The sequence below is a fragment of the Pogona vitticeps genome, chromosome 3 (genome assembly GCF_051106095.1).
Source record: "Pogona vitticeps strain Pit_001003342236 chromosome 3, PviZW2.1, whole genome shotgun sequence".
In the NCBI taxonomy this organism is placed as follows: domain Eukaryota; kingdom Metazoa; phylum Chordata; class Lepidosauria; order Squamata; family Agamidae; genus Pogona; species Pogona vitticeps.
In genome coordinates, this window is record NC_135785.1 from 90,317,146 (window position 1) to 90,332,299 (window position 15,154).

Sequence of the window (15,154 nt, forward strand, 5' to 3'; positions counted from 1 at the left end):
GCATTACTAAGATCCAGCTGGAGTATTCGGGGAGGTGAAGTTGCAATGAAAATTGTGAAGTTTGTAGCCAGAATATTACCTAACTATGTATTCAGTCACACACAAAGATATACCCTCCAATAATTCCACAGTGCTGCACAGGGCAAACTGATATGTATAAATAGAACAAGAACACCCAAAATCATGATGTACATTTTGTGTTTTAAGGGCATAAGAAATACCATGCCTAGTTTAACCAATCATTTATTTATCTCAAAATGTGTATTTCGTTTTGACCATTGGAAGAAACTTGATTGCGGTGTGCCTTCAACAGACATTTGAGACCCTGCAGCAAGGAGTCCATGTAGTCTCAAATTCTGGATTTTGATAATAACGAGGGTCTGGCCCCACTCACCATTCTGCTCTGGATGCGCACTTGGAGCCTTCCTATTGCGGTGTTGTCCACAATGGATTAGCCACTCTGTGACCTGGCAGAGAGGCTTGTCATCCTGCCTCTTGCCAGGAGTGGCTAATCCATTGTGGACAACAGCATGATAGGAAGGCTCCATCAAGTGCACTTCCTTGTTATTTTCAAGGAAGTGGGGGGATGTTCGTATACGAATACAAATACCCCCATCTCTACTCAGGAGACACAGTAAGGATTCAAACTCCAAATATTTGGCTCCACAATCACATGCCTAAACCAATACATTACCAGCTTTCAAAGAAGCTTCAGATTTTCAGATTTTAGAACATTAATGTTTTTAGACAGGATTGGCTGATGTAATAATCTGTTGGTTTTCTTTGTGTGAATTGTTTTGAGCCTTTAATTAATATAACTGCAGATTCAATAAGTAAATTTATAAAGGATAGAAGATGTGGGGATCAGGTGTAGTTAGCCAGTATAATCAGCTTGGTATGCACACTGTATGTAAGAAGGGGTGGGAGTTCTGTGCAAGTCCTGACTCCTTCCCGAAGAAGCCCTGCCCAGTTTTCTTCTTTTTATTTTATAAAATTTCTATCACATAGAAACACACATTGTTCCTCGCTGACTTTTGGGCTTGAAGCTCAGCAATAAAATTTCAAGTTTTCAAAATGCTTATGAAACACAAACATCTTAAAAGATAATCATTCCAGTGTACAGATTAGAAATAACCCTTGCTAAGAAGTAATTCATCTTCTTTTGTTTGTTCTCACCTTTAAAAGATTAGAGGCACCTTGAAAACAAGATTGCATTGCCTGGGTACCTGATTTTTTTAGTGATTTTTAGAAGGTACTCGGCAGAATGATCAGATATTTGATGCTGAATTTGGTAATTCAAGAGATGAGAGGATGCTTTACTGCTGAAACATGCTTTGACAGAGCAGTGAATATTAGTGTCTGGTTTCCCCCGAATGATTCTATTTTACTGAGCTGTCAGCCTTGAATAATCCTTGCAACAATATTGATGACTCTAGGACTTTTGACAGTGTACTTTTGGAAATAATTTGCAGAGGTTTTTTCCTTGCATACAAATTGAACACAAAATTGTCTTCCAGGTGTAAAAAATACTGACACAACATGAACTATAATCTAATTTCTTTATTTTGCAGCTGAAGAGCAAAACAACAGAACTGCAGGCAAAGCTGTTAAGGAAAGAGAGTCATTTGATGGCCGAAAGATATTGAAGGTCAGTATGAAATACCAGTCAGGTTCAGCTTATGCTGGATGACTGTTCAAAGTTAAGTTAAAAATAAACCAAAGCTCGATTATTACACTGTGTATGAAATCTTATGGGGAAAACTGTTCACCCACAATAAATAAATAAATTCAAACTGAAAATTGTCAAACGTCCTAGAATCCATTAGAATCTCCCTAGCATGTGAAAAAGTGTAAATTAAGTTGTTCAGAAAACTTCTAGTTTATGAATGTGGGATATTATGTTTCTTTAGCCATGATTCAGAATGCCAGGAAATGGCCAGATATTGCTGCACAATATCATGCCCACATTGTCAGCAGTTAAAAGAATGCCAGGTTTTACATAGCAAAGGACAGCTTGAATGTTAACAACAGCAATGGCAGCAAAGATGATCTAGAGGATACCTTCTTCTGCTCACTACCATTCACAAAATGACACCAAGCAAGGGAAAAATCCCAGAACCTGAAGACTCATTTTTCCCCTCAGTTAACTACTTCTCACTCAAACACAAAGCAATTCTCCTGGGTGTTCAAATGTGAATGGTAGCGCCCCAAACCTGGAGCTGATTTCCCATTTGAAGACTTGTGTCAGGAGCCTGATCTCAGAAGTCATGTCTATGTTTACTGAAAACACTCGGTTTGTGAATAACACTACTACTCTGTGCTTTTGTAATGCAGAAATCTTTTGAATATATCTTACAAAATTGTATGCTAATTCCCTGGAGATAACTGGCAAAATGTCCCTTTTTGGAGCACTGCTACTCAATTACTCTTCAAAGAAAACCTGCCTTTTGACTGTTTCTGTGATCTCTCATTGTCCTCTAAACATCTCCGTTTCCAGCCTACAAAGCTGGAACAATATATCTTCTTTGGAACACTCTTGCTCATAAGCCTGTTCCACGCATGCTCAGTATGTAGCAAAGCCACTGTTTTATCCTTTTGAAAGGTCTTTTTAAAGGATCGATATTTCAGTTCCTGCAGCCTGGATTCCTTCCAAATGAAAAAAGTGGGTGTGGCCAACCATTCTCTTTCAAGATAATCAAGATTGGTATTTTCCATTCATCAGATCTGTTTTAAATCTGGTGACATTTAAGGTCACTTGTTTCTGAATGGGGGATGTAAAACAGTTTTATTTTAACTCGAAACTCTTTGTCCAAAGGGCCACTAGTTAGGATAACAACATGTCACCTCCAGTATCAGAAGCACTATATAATGGTGGCTGGGGAACACAGGACAAAGTGTGCAATTGCATTCATGCCCTGTAAGTAAGCTTCCCCAAGGAATTGTCTGACTGCTGTGTGAGCAGAATATTTGACTATATGGGGTTTTGTTCTGTTTCAGTATGGTTCTTCTTGCATTCTCCTCTGTTCTTGTAAAGTGCAAGGAAGCAAATCAGGATAAATCAGGACAAATCAGAAATTACTGTTTTTTATAAAGGCTCTTTTATTGAATGATAACAGAAGATAACCTTTCTAGGGGGCTATGGGAGTTGTAGTTCTTAACAAGATGCCCTGCCCGCCCACCCACCCCAAAAAGAAAAAGATAAATAAAGCTGGGAGGATAAAATGTTAGTGACTTCATAGGTTTGTTTCCCTTTAAGCATTTTGTGGATCAAAATCCACTTCAGTTTCCTAACAAGAAATCATTCAAGTTACTTGCTTTTCAGTGGTTCAGACTCTGCCACCTTAAGTATAATAATAGATGATGTTGTCTGACAGATGGAGGCAAGAATTAAGAAGCAGAGAATGTACACTATGCTAAAATAATAGTAGAAAGATGGTGTTTCAGTAGTAATGTTTACAATTCTCTTATGTCCTTCTGGATGTACAGAAACCCAAGATCTGATTTGCCTGTCTGTATTGCTTTTTGTAATAAAATTAGATAATGTTGTAATCAAATGTATTTTTAAAACATTACTCAGACATATGTATATGTATATGGATATGTGGGAGAGGATAATAGATTTATATGTATTACATAATTATTTATTGCATCACAATAGTAAATAATCTAAGCATAGCAATTATGGCAGATTCTATCAGCAATTTATTAGCCTTTTTAAAAGCTCCTTATTAGTCCTTCATTCCATGAGCTTTTGACAGATCCTTGAGTTTGAAAAAAAGAGGCCAGCATTCAAATAGTATGTACAAATAGCTGTATTCACAGTCCTTTCACCTACTTCCCGTGCTTAGTAACACAAAAAAGATGGCCTCTGTGTTGGTCATATGGTGCTCTGAGTCTTCTTTTGTTGGCACTCTGATAAATGGCATTTGTAAGTAGAGAACTATTCTTATCACCCATACCTATTATCCTGTTTCCCTGAAAATAAGCCCTAACCTGAAAATAAGCCCTAGTATGTCTTATCAGGGTGCTTGTAATATAAGCCCTACCCCAAAAGTAAGCCCTAGTTAAGTGAAACCCCACCCTCCACTATTGTGCAGCAACCAGAAGAAGATGGCATGACTGTATTTGAATAAATGTAGATTGCTGTACATGAAAAAAAGTACAACATCCCCTGAAAATAAGCCCTAATATGTTTTTTGGAGCAAAAATTAATATAAGACCCTGTTTTATTTTCGGGGAAACACAGTATGCACACCATTGCTCTGGGAAATGTAAGACAGAGCACTTGTTTTTTTAAAGAAGCCTAAATTACTTTTCTCCTGTTGCAGCCAAAAGAACCATTGGCTGTTGGATGCATGAATGAATGTTGATAATTGCCTCCAAGCAAGCCTTCCTGTAGGAAATGCCACCTTTTTCTAGCAAAACAACCCCCAACATTCTTTCCTTAGCCACTTGGTATTTTCCTCCTCTTTGCCAAGTACCCAGGGCATCACCCACTGGCACTTATTATGACTCGTCACTGAGAGTAGAGTCTCTCAGGCCTGACTGCTGATCTGTGGTGCATTTCTGCCAGACCTTACAGTCATTAGGCTCTCTCTCACACCCACACACCACATTTTACATATAAGTTATATTGTTCAGCTGAGAATCTTTCTCTTATTTGCAAAGCAGCACATTTAGATTTGGAGAAAAGAGCCAGTTTGGTGATGAATACAGCTGCAGTTACTGTCAATGACATACCAGCTGCATCCTGCCATCCCAGTGCAATGTGCTATACAAGCACACCCATTCTCTCATCCCTTAAACTGTTGATTTTTATTTTTAGCCTTCAGTACAGATAGTATTTTGTTGACTAATTATTTGCTTTGAGTAGGCTTATGTAACATGTCCAGTGACTGGGTTTATTTTCCCAGGCCTTTTCATAACTGAGAACAAGGGCATGCCAAATAATAAAAGAATCGTGCTGCATGGCTGGTGAGTGGTGGGGCCGCTAGGGAACGTATCAAGCCGATTCTGTTTAAGTTACATTGGCTACCAATTGCTACCCGGGCCCAATTCAAAGTGCTTGTTTTGATATATAAAGCCCTAAACAGCTTGGGCCGTGGATACCTGAAGGACCGCCTCCTTCCATATGAACCTACCTGGCAGTTAAGATCTAGCCAGGGTTCCCTTTTGAAAGAGCCGTCCCTTAAGGAGATAAGAGGGAGGGCTTGTAGACAAAGAGCCTTTTCGGCAGCTGCCCCCAGACTACGGAATGCCCTCCCGACTGAGATTCGTCTGGCGCCAACGCTGATGACATTTCGGCGCCAGGTCAAAATCTTCCTGTTCCAGAAGGCTTTTAATTGAAATAATATCAGCTGTGGCTCTGATATTATTTTTAGAGTATATATTTTTAATTGCATTTGAATTATTTTGCCTTTTTATTGTATTTTAAATATTGTAAGCCACCCAGAGACCTTCGGTTAGTGTGGGCGGCATATAAGTTAAATGAATGAATGAATGAATGAATGAATGAATGAATGAATGAGTAAGTAAGTAAGTAAGTAAGTAAGTAAGTAAGTAAGTAAGTAAGTAAGTAAGTAACAAAACCCAATTAAGCATTATAAACAAAAACAGTCAAGCAATACTGTAGCTAATAAAGAAAGTAGCAATTAAAGTCTTCAGATGGGAAAAGTCGAAGGAAAATGCAGAGGTCACATGTAAGCAGATATAATTTTTGTAGCTACATATAGAAAGATGGCCTACTTTTTCTAACCCTAGATGCTTAGTTTGTCATTCACCCATGGTGCAGTATCACCAGGTTTGCTTGCTGAATAGCTCAGTGAGTTGGGTATCTGGTTGTGGAGCTAGCGGTTGTGAGATCAGTTGCCTACTGTGCCTCCCGGGAGAAGAGCTAGCTTGCATTGCCTTGAGCAAGCTGCACAGTCCCAGGTAACTCCAGAAGAAGGGAATGGTAAATCACTTCTGTGTACTCTGTACCTAGAAAATACTGGAAAAAGTTGCCATAATTTAGAATCAATGTGATGCATTGTTGTTGATGATGATATAGTATCAGAAGCCAATGATAAAATCTGGAGTATGAATATAACTTCAGCGGACTGTTCTTCCAAACTACACTATGGCAAATACCCATTCCAAAATCCTGGTTTTTAAAGTTCAGTTTGGAACTACATTTCTTTTAAAATCCATTGTTATAGTCATTACATATGCAGGAAGATATTTGAGGCACATTAGTTCACTTTGTATTAATTTTACCCACATAATCTTCAATAAATTACCCAATTTCCTTATAAAAAGCAGTCTACCACCACAGGACAGTTATATAGAAGACCCATTAACAAAGCAAGTGTCCCATTCTATCTCGGTCCCCTGCATGAAGGCATCCTTCAGTCTCAAGAGACTATGGTAATGTGCTCTGAATAGAGGTCTTGGAATGGCGTCTAGTGTGGCTGAGAAGGCCAATTTGAGAGTGACAGTCCCTTCCACAATGAGGACAAATACAATCTGTCCCCTGTCCAGCTTCCTGATTTTGCTGGTTTCAGGAATGCCTCCTGAAATAAGTGCAGAATAAGTGTCTCTTCAAATTGGGAGAGGCCGTGATGCACCACCTGCCTCCAGGCTGAACACTCAGATGTCAAGGTTTCCCATCTGTTGAGATCCATTCCTAAGGCCTTCAGATCCCGCTTGCAGATATCCTTGCATCAAAGCTGTGGTCTCTCTCTAGGGCGCTTTCCCTGCACTAATTCTCCATGCAGGAGATCTTTTGGAATTTAACCGTCAGGCATTCTCACGACATGCCCAAGCCAACGTAGACGTTGCTGTTTCAGTAATGTATACATGCTAAAAATTCCAGCTCGTTCTAGGACTACTCTATTTGGAACTTTGTCCTGCCAGGTGATACGAAAAATGCGTTGGAGACAACATATATGGAACGTGTTTAGCTTCCTCTCCTGAAGTGCACAAAGGGTCCAGGACTAATTGCAGTATAGGAGTGTACTCAGGACACAGGCTCTATGGACCTGGATCTGCGTATATGCTGTCAGCTTCTTATTAAGCCATACAGTATTCTCTTTGTGAGTCTAGAGAACATGGTAGCTGCTTTGCCAATGCATTTATCCAGCTCAACATCTAGGGACAGAGTGTCAGAGATCGTTGAGCCAAGGTACACGAAATCATGAACAACCTCCAGTTCTTGTGTGGAGATGGTAATAGAGGGAGATGAGTCTATGCCCTGGCCCATGACTTGTGTTTTGTTCAGACTTGTGTTTTGGATTAATCCAAAATCTTGGCAGGCCTTACTAAAACGCTTCATAAGTTTTTGGAGCACTTCTGCAAAATGGGCAACAACAGCTGCATCATCGGCGAAGAGGAAGTCCTACATGCATTTCAGCTGGACTTTGGTCTTTGCTCTCAATCTAGAGAGATTAAAGAGCTTTCCATCTGATCTAGTCCAGAAATAGACACCTTCTGTTGCAGTTCCAAAGGCATGCTTCAGCATGACAGCAAAAAAGATCCCAAACAGAGTTGGCGCGAGGACACAGCCCTGTTTCACTCCGCTTCAGATGTCAAAGGGATCTGATGTTTAGCCATCAAAAACCACAGTGCCCTTCATTTCCTCATTAAAGGACCTGATTATGTTAAGAGTCAAAGTGTACATCCTATCTTGGGAAGGATTTTAAAAAGGCCATCCCTGCTAACCCAATCAAAAGCCTTTGTGAGATCTATGAAGGCCACAAAGAGTGGCTGTTATTGGTCCTTACATTTCTCCTGCAACTGTCTGAGGGAAAATACCATGTAGATGGTGGATCTGTAAGCTCAAAATCCACACTGTGATTCTGGATAGACTCTGTCTGCAAGCACCTGGAGCCTCTTCAGCATGACACAGGCAAGCGGCTTCCCTACAATGCTGAGAAGAGAGATGCCACAGTAGTTATTGCAGTCGCCCCTTCTCCTTTGTTCTTACACAATGTGACAATGTTTGCATCCTTCACGTCATGTGGTACTCCACCTTCCCTCCAGCAAAGACAAAAGATGTCATATAGTTCAGTGGTGATGGTCTCTTTACAACACTTCAGCACTTCAACAGGTGCCTTGCCAGAGGCAAGGGAATCCAAGGCCACTTTTATTTCTATTTAAGTCCAACTCTTCCAAGACAGGCAGGCACTCAATGTTATTTAGTGCCTCTTCAGTTACTACATTCTCTGTGGAATATAGCTCAGAGTAGTGCTGCACCCAGCATTCCATCTGCTGTGCTTGGTCCTGGATGATCACACCTATAGCAGACTTCCAAGGGAGCAGATTTCTTGTGTATTGGACATAAAGCCTTCTAGTCCCCTAACCATTAAAAAAAATCCTCAGTGTTAGTCCATGAAATCTGTTATTTACTAATTAACCTGTTAAAGGTTTATTGCCCTAAGCAACACAAACTTTGCCTTTAACTTTTTATATTTTCCTTACGACATTTATAAATCAAAACAGAGAACTAAAGTATAGCAATGAGCTACTATTGGATTAGAAAATTTGATAATATTCTATCTTTCTAAACCCTTCCATTTCTGCTGCCAGTGTTGTAGGATTGTTGCAATACTGGTATAAGAAACAAACACTTTAATGATATTCAAGCACAATAGCTGGTGTACCATACTATGTGTAGTATGTGCTGTCAAGTCAATTTTAACTTATGGCAATTCTTCCCAACATTTTCAGAGTATAATGTGCTCAGAAATGTTTTTTTTTTTCATTTCCTTCTACTGGGGTCACTCGGGGACTGTGCAACTTCCCCAAGGACACACAGACTGGTTCTTCTCCCAGGAGACACAGTGGGGAGCCAAACTCTCAACCATTCGCTCCTCAGTCAAGTGCTGCAACCCACTGAGCTATTCTCAGTTTTAATCTGCAGTGCAGTAAATCTTTCAGCCAACTGGACTATTATACAACATAGACAACCACATAGGCAACCCCATTCTTCTTAGTCAGGCAATAGCTTATTGACAATTTCTGGTAATTAGTGAACATCCAAGATACTGTCTGCCAGTCCAGAAGGCCTGTGAGAGAAGTAAGTTTCCTTTATGCAAACAGCTCCTGTGATACCATTTTCATATGTGCCATCATAACTTATACTTAACTTAGAATTGAGATCTTGAAGAGGTCACTCTTTGTTAACCTTTGAAACTGGGAGTGGATGTGTGGGCTGAGACATTACTGACTACATTTTTGGAAGAAGCTTTATCTTCTTACTCCTTATGTCTAGTGTGATGGGATCCCAGTGACACTGAGTCATTTGGTCTCCATAAATGTGGCTGACTATGCTGAACAGTACTTGCATTTATATCTGTTCAGTTCAATTGATTCTTTTGGCTAAACTGTCCCACTCAGATTTTCCTCTTGCCTCATAAACTCAACTGGATGTACTTGAAGTGTAATTCCAATATGTTAGAACGTTCAGACTTTCATTTAGATGTATCTGCAGAGGTTTTGCTGCTATAATAAACGAGTTAATAAAATGAGAGATATTTGTTGTATGGTGTGTGTATTTTGTGGTGGAAGGCAAAGGTTATTGTCAAGATGATTAGCAGGATCTAATGAGACATGTGTAAGATAATGTGCCCTGCTGCAATTTTCATGTTGGCAAATATGAACACCCTAACTTCTGGACACAGATTTTAGTAAGACGTTTATCTTTGTGATGTAATTTATTTAAAGTGAGAGGGGAAAATGAGTGGATCGAAAGCACAGTAGCCTAGATTAAGAGCCAATGTAATGCTGAGTAGAGTTAATTACTAATGATGCCACATCTGACTGGAGAAAGGCTTTTACGGCATTTTACAAGAGCCAACATTGAGAAACTTGACAGTTTTACTTTCATAATGATAAGGCCTGCAGGCTAAAGCCCAGTCTTTCAAACAAATGTGTAGTTTTCAAAATGTTTGTATTGAGCACTGGGAACCGGTTAAGTTGTTTTAATTAATGCCAGCACATGAAATAACTGTCAAGAAAATATTATTCCTAATTACTGCATTCCATTCATTGCATTTAAAGTTTCAGTCTATTTCTTAGGAGTCGATAACTTCCATTACATTATATAGGGCAAAGAAATTGATTTAATAAAAAAATTGTGCTCGCTATATGTACTGGTGGGAACCAGTCCCAGTGTCCAGAGTCACCAGGAATAGAAATAGATTAAGCCTTTACCCAACCATATTTTCATATGTTTCTTTTATACTATGAAGTGGGCAACGCCTTCTAGTCTGAAACTATGAGGTCCTTCTTCTATTAACAGGGACCCAATTTACATGAGGTGCAGTATGTTCTGTATTATACTCATACAATGATCCTCTGTGATATATTACAATCTTGTAATAAAAGAATTCTATTATTCTCATAAGGATAGATATTTCTCAAGTAAATTAGTAAAATTAACATGAACATGAAGCATTGCTTTTATATTATCCCACCTTTCTCCTAAAAAGTACTCAAGGTGGCTTACATCATTAAAAATATTAACAACTATGAACAGTAACTTATTTGAATATTTTTAAAAATTAGATAAACATTATATTAAAAATGTTAAATAAAAGCATTAGAGATTTAAAAACTACAAAAATACAAACCAACCCATTTAAAAACCTTTCTTAGATAGCCAGCCACTAAGGAAAAGTTTACCTGAAGAGAAAAGTCTTCGCCGGCTTGTGGAAGGACAGCAGAGATGGGGAAAGTTTGGCTTCCTGTGGGAGGGAGTTCCAAAGCCTGGGAGCAGCAACAGAGAAGGCTTTTTCTTGTGTCCCCATCAAACACAACTGTGAAGGTGGTGGGATTGAGAGTAAAGGCTCCTTTGATTATCTTAACACTCAGGAAAATTCATAAAGGGAGATGCACTCTTTGAAATAGCTTGGACCCAAGCCATTTAGGGCTTTCTAAGTTAAACCAGTACTTTTAAATGGTTTTTAAAGCTTGCATGTTTTATTAAAAAAACAGGGCAGGGGAGGGGGGATAAAGCAAAAAAAGTCGATGAAAGAAACTGCAAGCAGATGTGTTTTATAGCTTTTTTAAAAAAAGATTCAGTTGAATATTTTGTATGTCAGAATAGCTATGGTATGTAGAAGATTTGAAAGGAGAACTGAAAACTTATAATGGCACTTTACACACTGCTGAATCCATCTCTGATTCATGCATAATTGAAGGAGTCTAATATTCCAGAGAAAATTCACAAAAACACAATTAGAATGATGCTATGGTAGGAGACTGCAGGAGTGAAGACAGATTTAAGATCAACTTCTTCTGCATTGTCTGGAAGAAGAAAGATTAAAGGAGGTGGATAACTCAATATAAATACGTACATTAATAGAAATAAAACCTTTTAGGAGGGAAAAGCTATATTCATGTTATATGAATATGGATAATTCTTAGACTAGTAATATAAGAGAGAATTCAGAAGACACACTAGTGAGAACATTTTGGTTGTTAACGTAATTGGAATATGGGGAAGGCAAAGCAATATCTAGAAAAAGGATTCCAGGAAGAATTAAATAAACCTCAACTGAAATGTAATACAGGAAACCTTTGATACCTTTCCCAGAACTGCTGGAGTTATGACAATGCTATATAGTTTGTTCTCTTTATTATAACCAATTAGAAGTGCCCCCCATACATTAAATATATAAAGTTACCTTTTTCAGCTGGGGTTGTAAATTATTAGAAATTCCCTAAACAATAATCTTTCCACCATATTTTCTTCCAAGGACAAGTTTTTTCTATCTTTCTCTTCAATCAGTATAGCAATGGTCAGTTTTGCCTCTTTTCCATCAACTGAAGACAAAGCGCTAGTGGCCAGTAGACCGTAGAAGCCCCATGCATTATGGATGTAAGGAAAGTGCAAAGAAGTAAGTGATTCATCTATAGATTATTTTTAAGCAGTACAATTTGAAATGTTACCTACAATATACTTGCGAGGTAATGTTTTTCTCTATTATTGCTAGCTTTTTGATTATACTGTTCAATTAACCTTGAATAAATGTTCCCCAAAAATGTGACAACGATACAAGAGGGAAGCTTGTAAATATGGACATTGATGTATGCAAAGAGAGAGTGGGCATTCAAACAGCCCTGACCTGTCCTTTAATGTTATTGTCTCCAAAAAATCTCTTTAGAGGACCCAGTTGTGAGAGTGATTACTGTTTCTTGGTGCTGTCTATATATCTTGATCTGAAGATGTATAGCCTGATTTATTTCACTCTTGGGCAAATCTCAGTAATAAATGCTTTCTCCAGCAAAACACAAATGATGGAATGGAGCAGGGTAGTCAACTGCAACAGAATGTGGACAGAGGCCACAAAGTAACAAGTTGAGCAGAGGTAACACAATATTCATTGGACAGATGACTATTTGGATCCAGCCATCTGAGGTGGGGTAAAGCAAGCACCAGAGTCCAGCATTAGTTTTAAAATAATAAAATGTGTTCTCTTCTGAATTCATGGCAATCTTTGCTGCCTTGACTGTTGTACAGAGAAGATAATCCAGAATTATCTCGACTCAAGTCATGTTATCAAGAATGTGAGAATTATAATGCATATTTGGCGAGAGGCAAAGAGGACTTGTAAACTTGTGGTTTCTGCTTAATGTTGCCTTGGAAAGCCTGCTATAGCGAATGATGAGGGAACACCTTGCTTTATGTTTTTTTCTTTCTGTTTGCCCCTCATACTTTTTGAGGAACTCTGCAGCACATTTTAAGCACAAAACATCTGTGCCATAATTGAACTTTTATTTTCATCATCTGTCTGGCATGCTTTTAAAAAGCTGTTAGAAAGGAGCAACATGCTCATTTTAACAGAATACATTTTAAGGGTCTTTCACTCTAGATCAGTACCAGTCTACCTGCTCTTTCTATGGTTGCTTTTGGAAAGTTTCCAGGCACCATTCAGTTTGTTGTTGTTTAGTCATTAAGTCATGTCTGATTCTTCATGACCCCATGGACCAGAGCATGCCAGGCCCTCCTGTCTTCCACTGCCTCCCGGAATTGGGTCAAATTCATGTTGGTTGCTTCGATGACACTGTCCAACCATCTCATCCTCTGCCGTCCCCTTCTCCTCTTGCCTTCACATTTTCCCAACATCAGGGTCTTTTCAAGGGAGTCTTCTCATGAGATGGACAAAGTATTGGAGCCTCAGCTTCAGGATCTGTCCTTCCAGTGAGCACTCAGGATTGATTTCCTTCAGAACAGATAGGTTTGATCTCCTTGCAGTCCAGGGGACTCTCAAGAGTCTCCTCTAGCACCACAATTCAAAAGCATCAATTCTTTGGCAGTCAGCCTTCTTTATGGTCCAGCTCTCACTTCCATACATTGCTACTGAAAAAAAAACATAACTTTGACTATGTGGACCTTTGTCGGCAAGGTGATGTCTCTGCTTTTTAAGATGTTGTCTAGGTTTGTCATCGCTTTCCTTGCAAGAAGCAGTCGTCTTTTAATTTCAGGGCTGCTGTCACCATCTGCAGTGATCATGGAGCCCAGGAAAGTAAAATCTGTCACTGCCCCCATATCTTCCCCTTTTGTTTGCCAGGAGGTGATGGGACCAATTGCCATGATCTTAGTTTTTTTGATGTTGAGCTTCAGACCATTTTTTGCGCTCTCTATCACCCTCATTAAGAGGTTCTTTAATGACTCCTTACTTTCTGCCATCAGAGTGGTAAAGTCTGCGTATCCGAGGTTCTTGATATTTCTTCCAGCAATCTTAATTCCGGCTTGAAATTCCTCCATTCTAGCCTTCCGCATGATGCATATAAGTTAAATAAGCAGGGAGACAATATACAGCCTTGACGTACTCCTTTCCCAATTTTGAACCAATCAGTTGTTCCATATCCAGTTCTAACTATTGCTTCCTGTCCCACATATAGATTTCTCAGGAGATAGATAAGGTGATCAGGCACTCCCATTTCTTTAAGAACTTGCCATAGTTTGTTGTGATCCACACAGTCAAAGGCTTTTGCGTCGTCAATGAAGCAGAAGTAGATGTTTTTCTGGAACTCTCTGGCTTTCTCCATAATCCAGCGCATGTTAGCAATTTGGTCTTGAGTTCCTCTGCCCCTTCGAAATCCAGCTTGTACTTCTGGGAGTTCTTGGTCCGCATACTGCTGAAGGATTTTGAGCATAACCTTGCTAGCGTGTGAAATGAGTGCAATTGTACGGTAGTTGGAGCATTCTTTGGCACTGCCCTTCTTTGGGATTGGGATGTAAACTGATCTTTTCCAATCCTCTGGCCACTGCTGAGTTTTCCAAGCTTGCTGGCATATTGAGTGTATCACCGTAACAGAATCATCTTTTAATATTTCAAATAGTTGAACTGAAATGCCATCACCTCCACTGGCCTTGTTGTTAGCCATGAATTCTAAGGCCCACAACTTCACTCTCCAGGATGTCTTGCTCAAGGTAAGCAACCACACTATCTGGGTTGTCCGGGACATCCAAATCTTTCTGGTATAAGTCCTCTGTGTATTCTTGCCATCTCTTCTTGGTGTCTTCTGCTTCTGTGAGGTCACTAGCATTTTTGTCCTTTATCATGTCCATATTTGCATGAAATGTTCCTTTAACATCTCCAATTTTCTTGAACAGATCTCTGGCTTTTCCCTTTCTATTATTTTCCTCTATTTTTTTGCACTGTTCATTTAAGAAGGCACTCTTGTCTCTCCTTGCTATTCTTTGGAAATCTGCATTAAATTTTCTGTTATTTATTTATTATTAGATTTTTATTCCGCCCTTCTAGACTACGTCTACTCAGGGTGGCTCACGTTAAAATCATACATAAGAACAGCTAAAACAATAATTTAAATCAACAATATTAATGTTAATCAAGATGGAAAAGTAAGCAAAAGGCGAAGCAGAAAGTAAAAGTCAAGTATTGGTAGGAGGGAAGGCCTGCCTAAAGAGCCAAGTCTTTAATTGGCTCTTAAAGACACTTTCCCTATCTCCCTTGCATTTTGTTTCCCTTCTATTTTCTGCTATTTGTAAGGCCTCGTTGGATAGCCACTTGGCTTTCTTGCATTTCCTTGGGGGGGGGGGTGTTGCTGCCTCCTGTACAGTGTTACAGGCCTTTATCCATAGTTCATCAGGCACTCTGTCCACCAAATCTAGTTCCTTAAATATGTTCTTCACTTCCACTGTGTA

The 15,154-nt window shown here is 39.2% G+C and overlaps 1 protein-coding gene across 3 annotated transcripts in view; it reads left to right on the plus strand.

The window, feature by feature from the left end:
- Positions 1 to 15,154, plus strand: part of ASCC1 (activating signal cointegrator 1 complex subunit 1) — an 84,866-nt gene that overhangs the window by 36,590 nt on the left and 33,122 nt on the right. For all 3 annotated transcript variants that reach the window (XM_020783137.3, XM_020783135.3, XM_020783136.3), the window contains exon 9: positions 1,572 to 1,648. In XM_020783137.3, the coding sequence (XP_020638796.3) occupies positions 1,572 to 1,648 (77 nt within the window). The remainder of the gene's footprint in view (positions 1 to 1,571; positions 1,649 to 15,154) is intronic.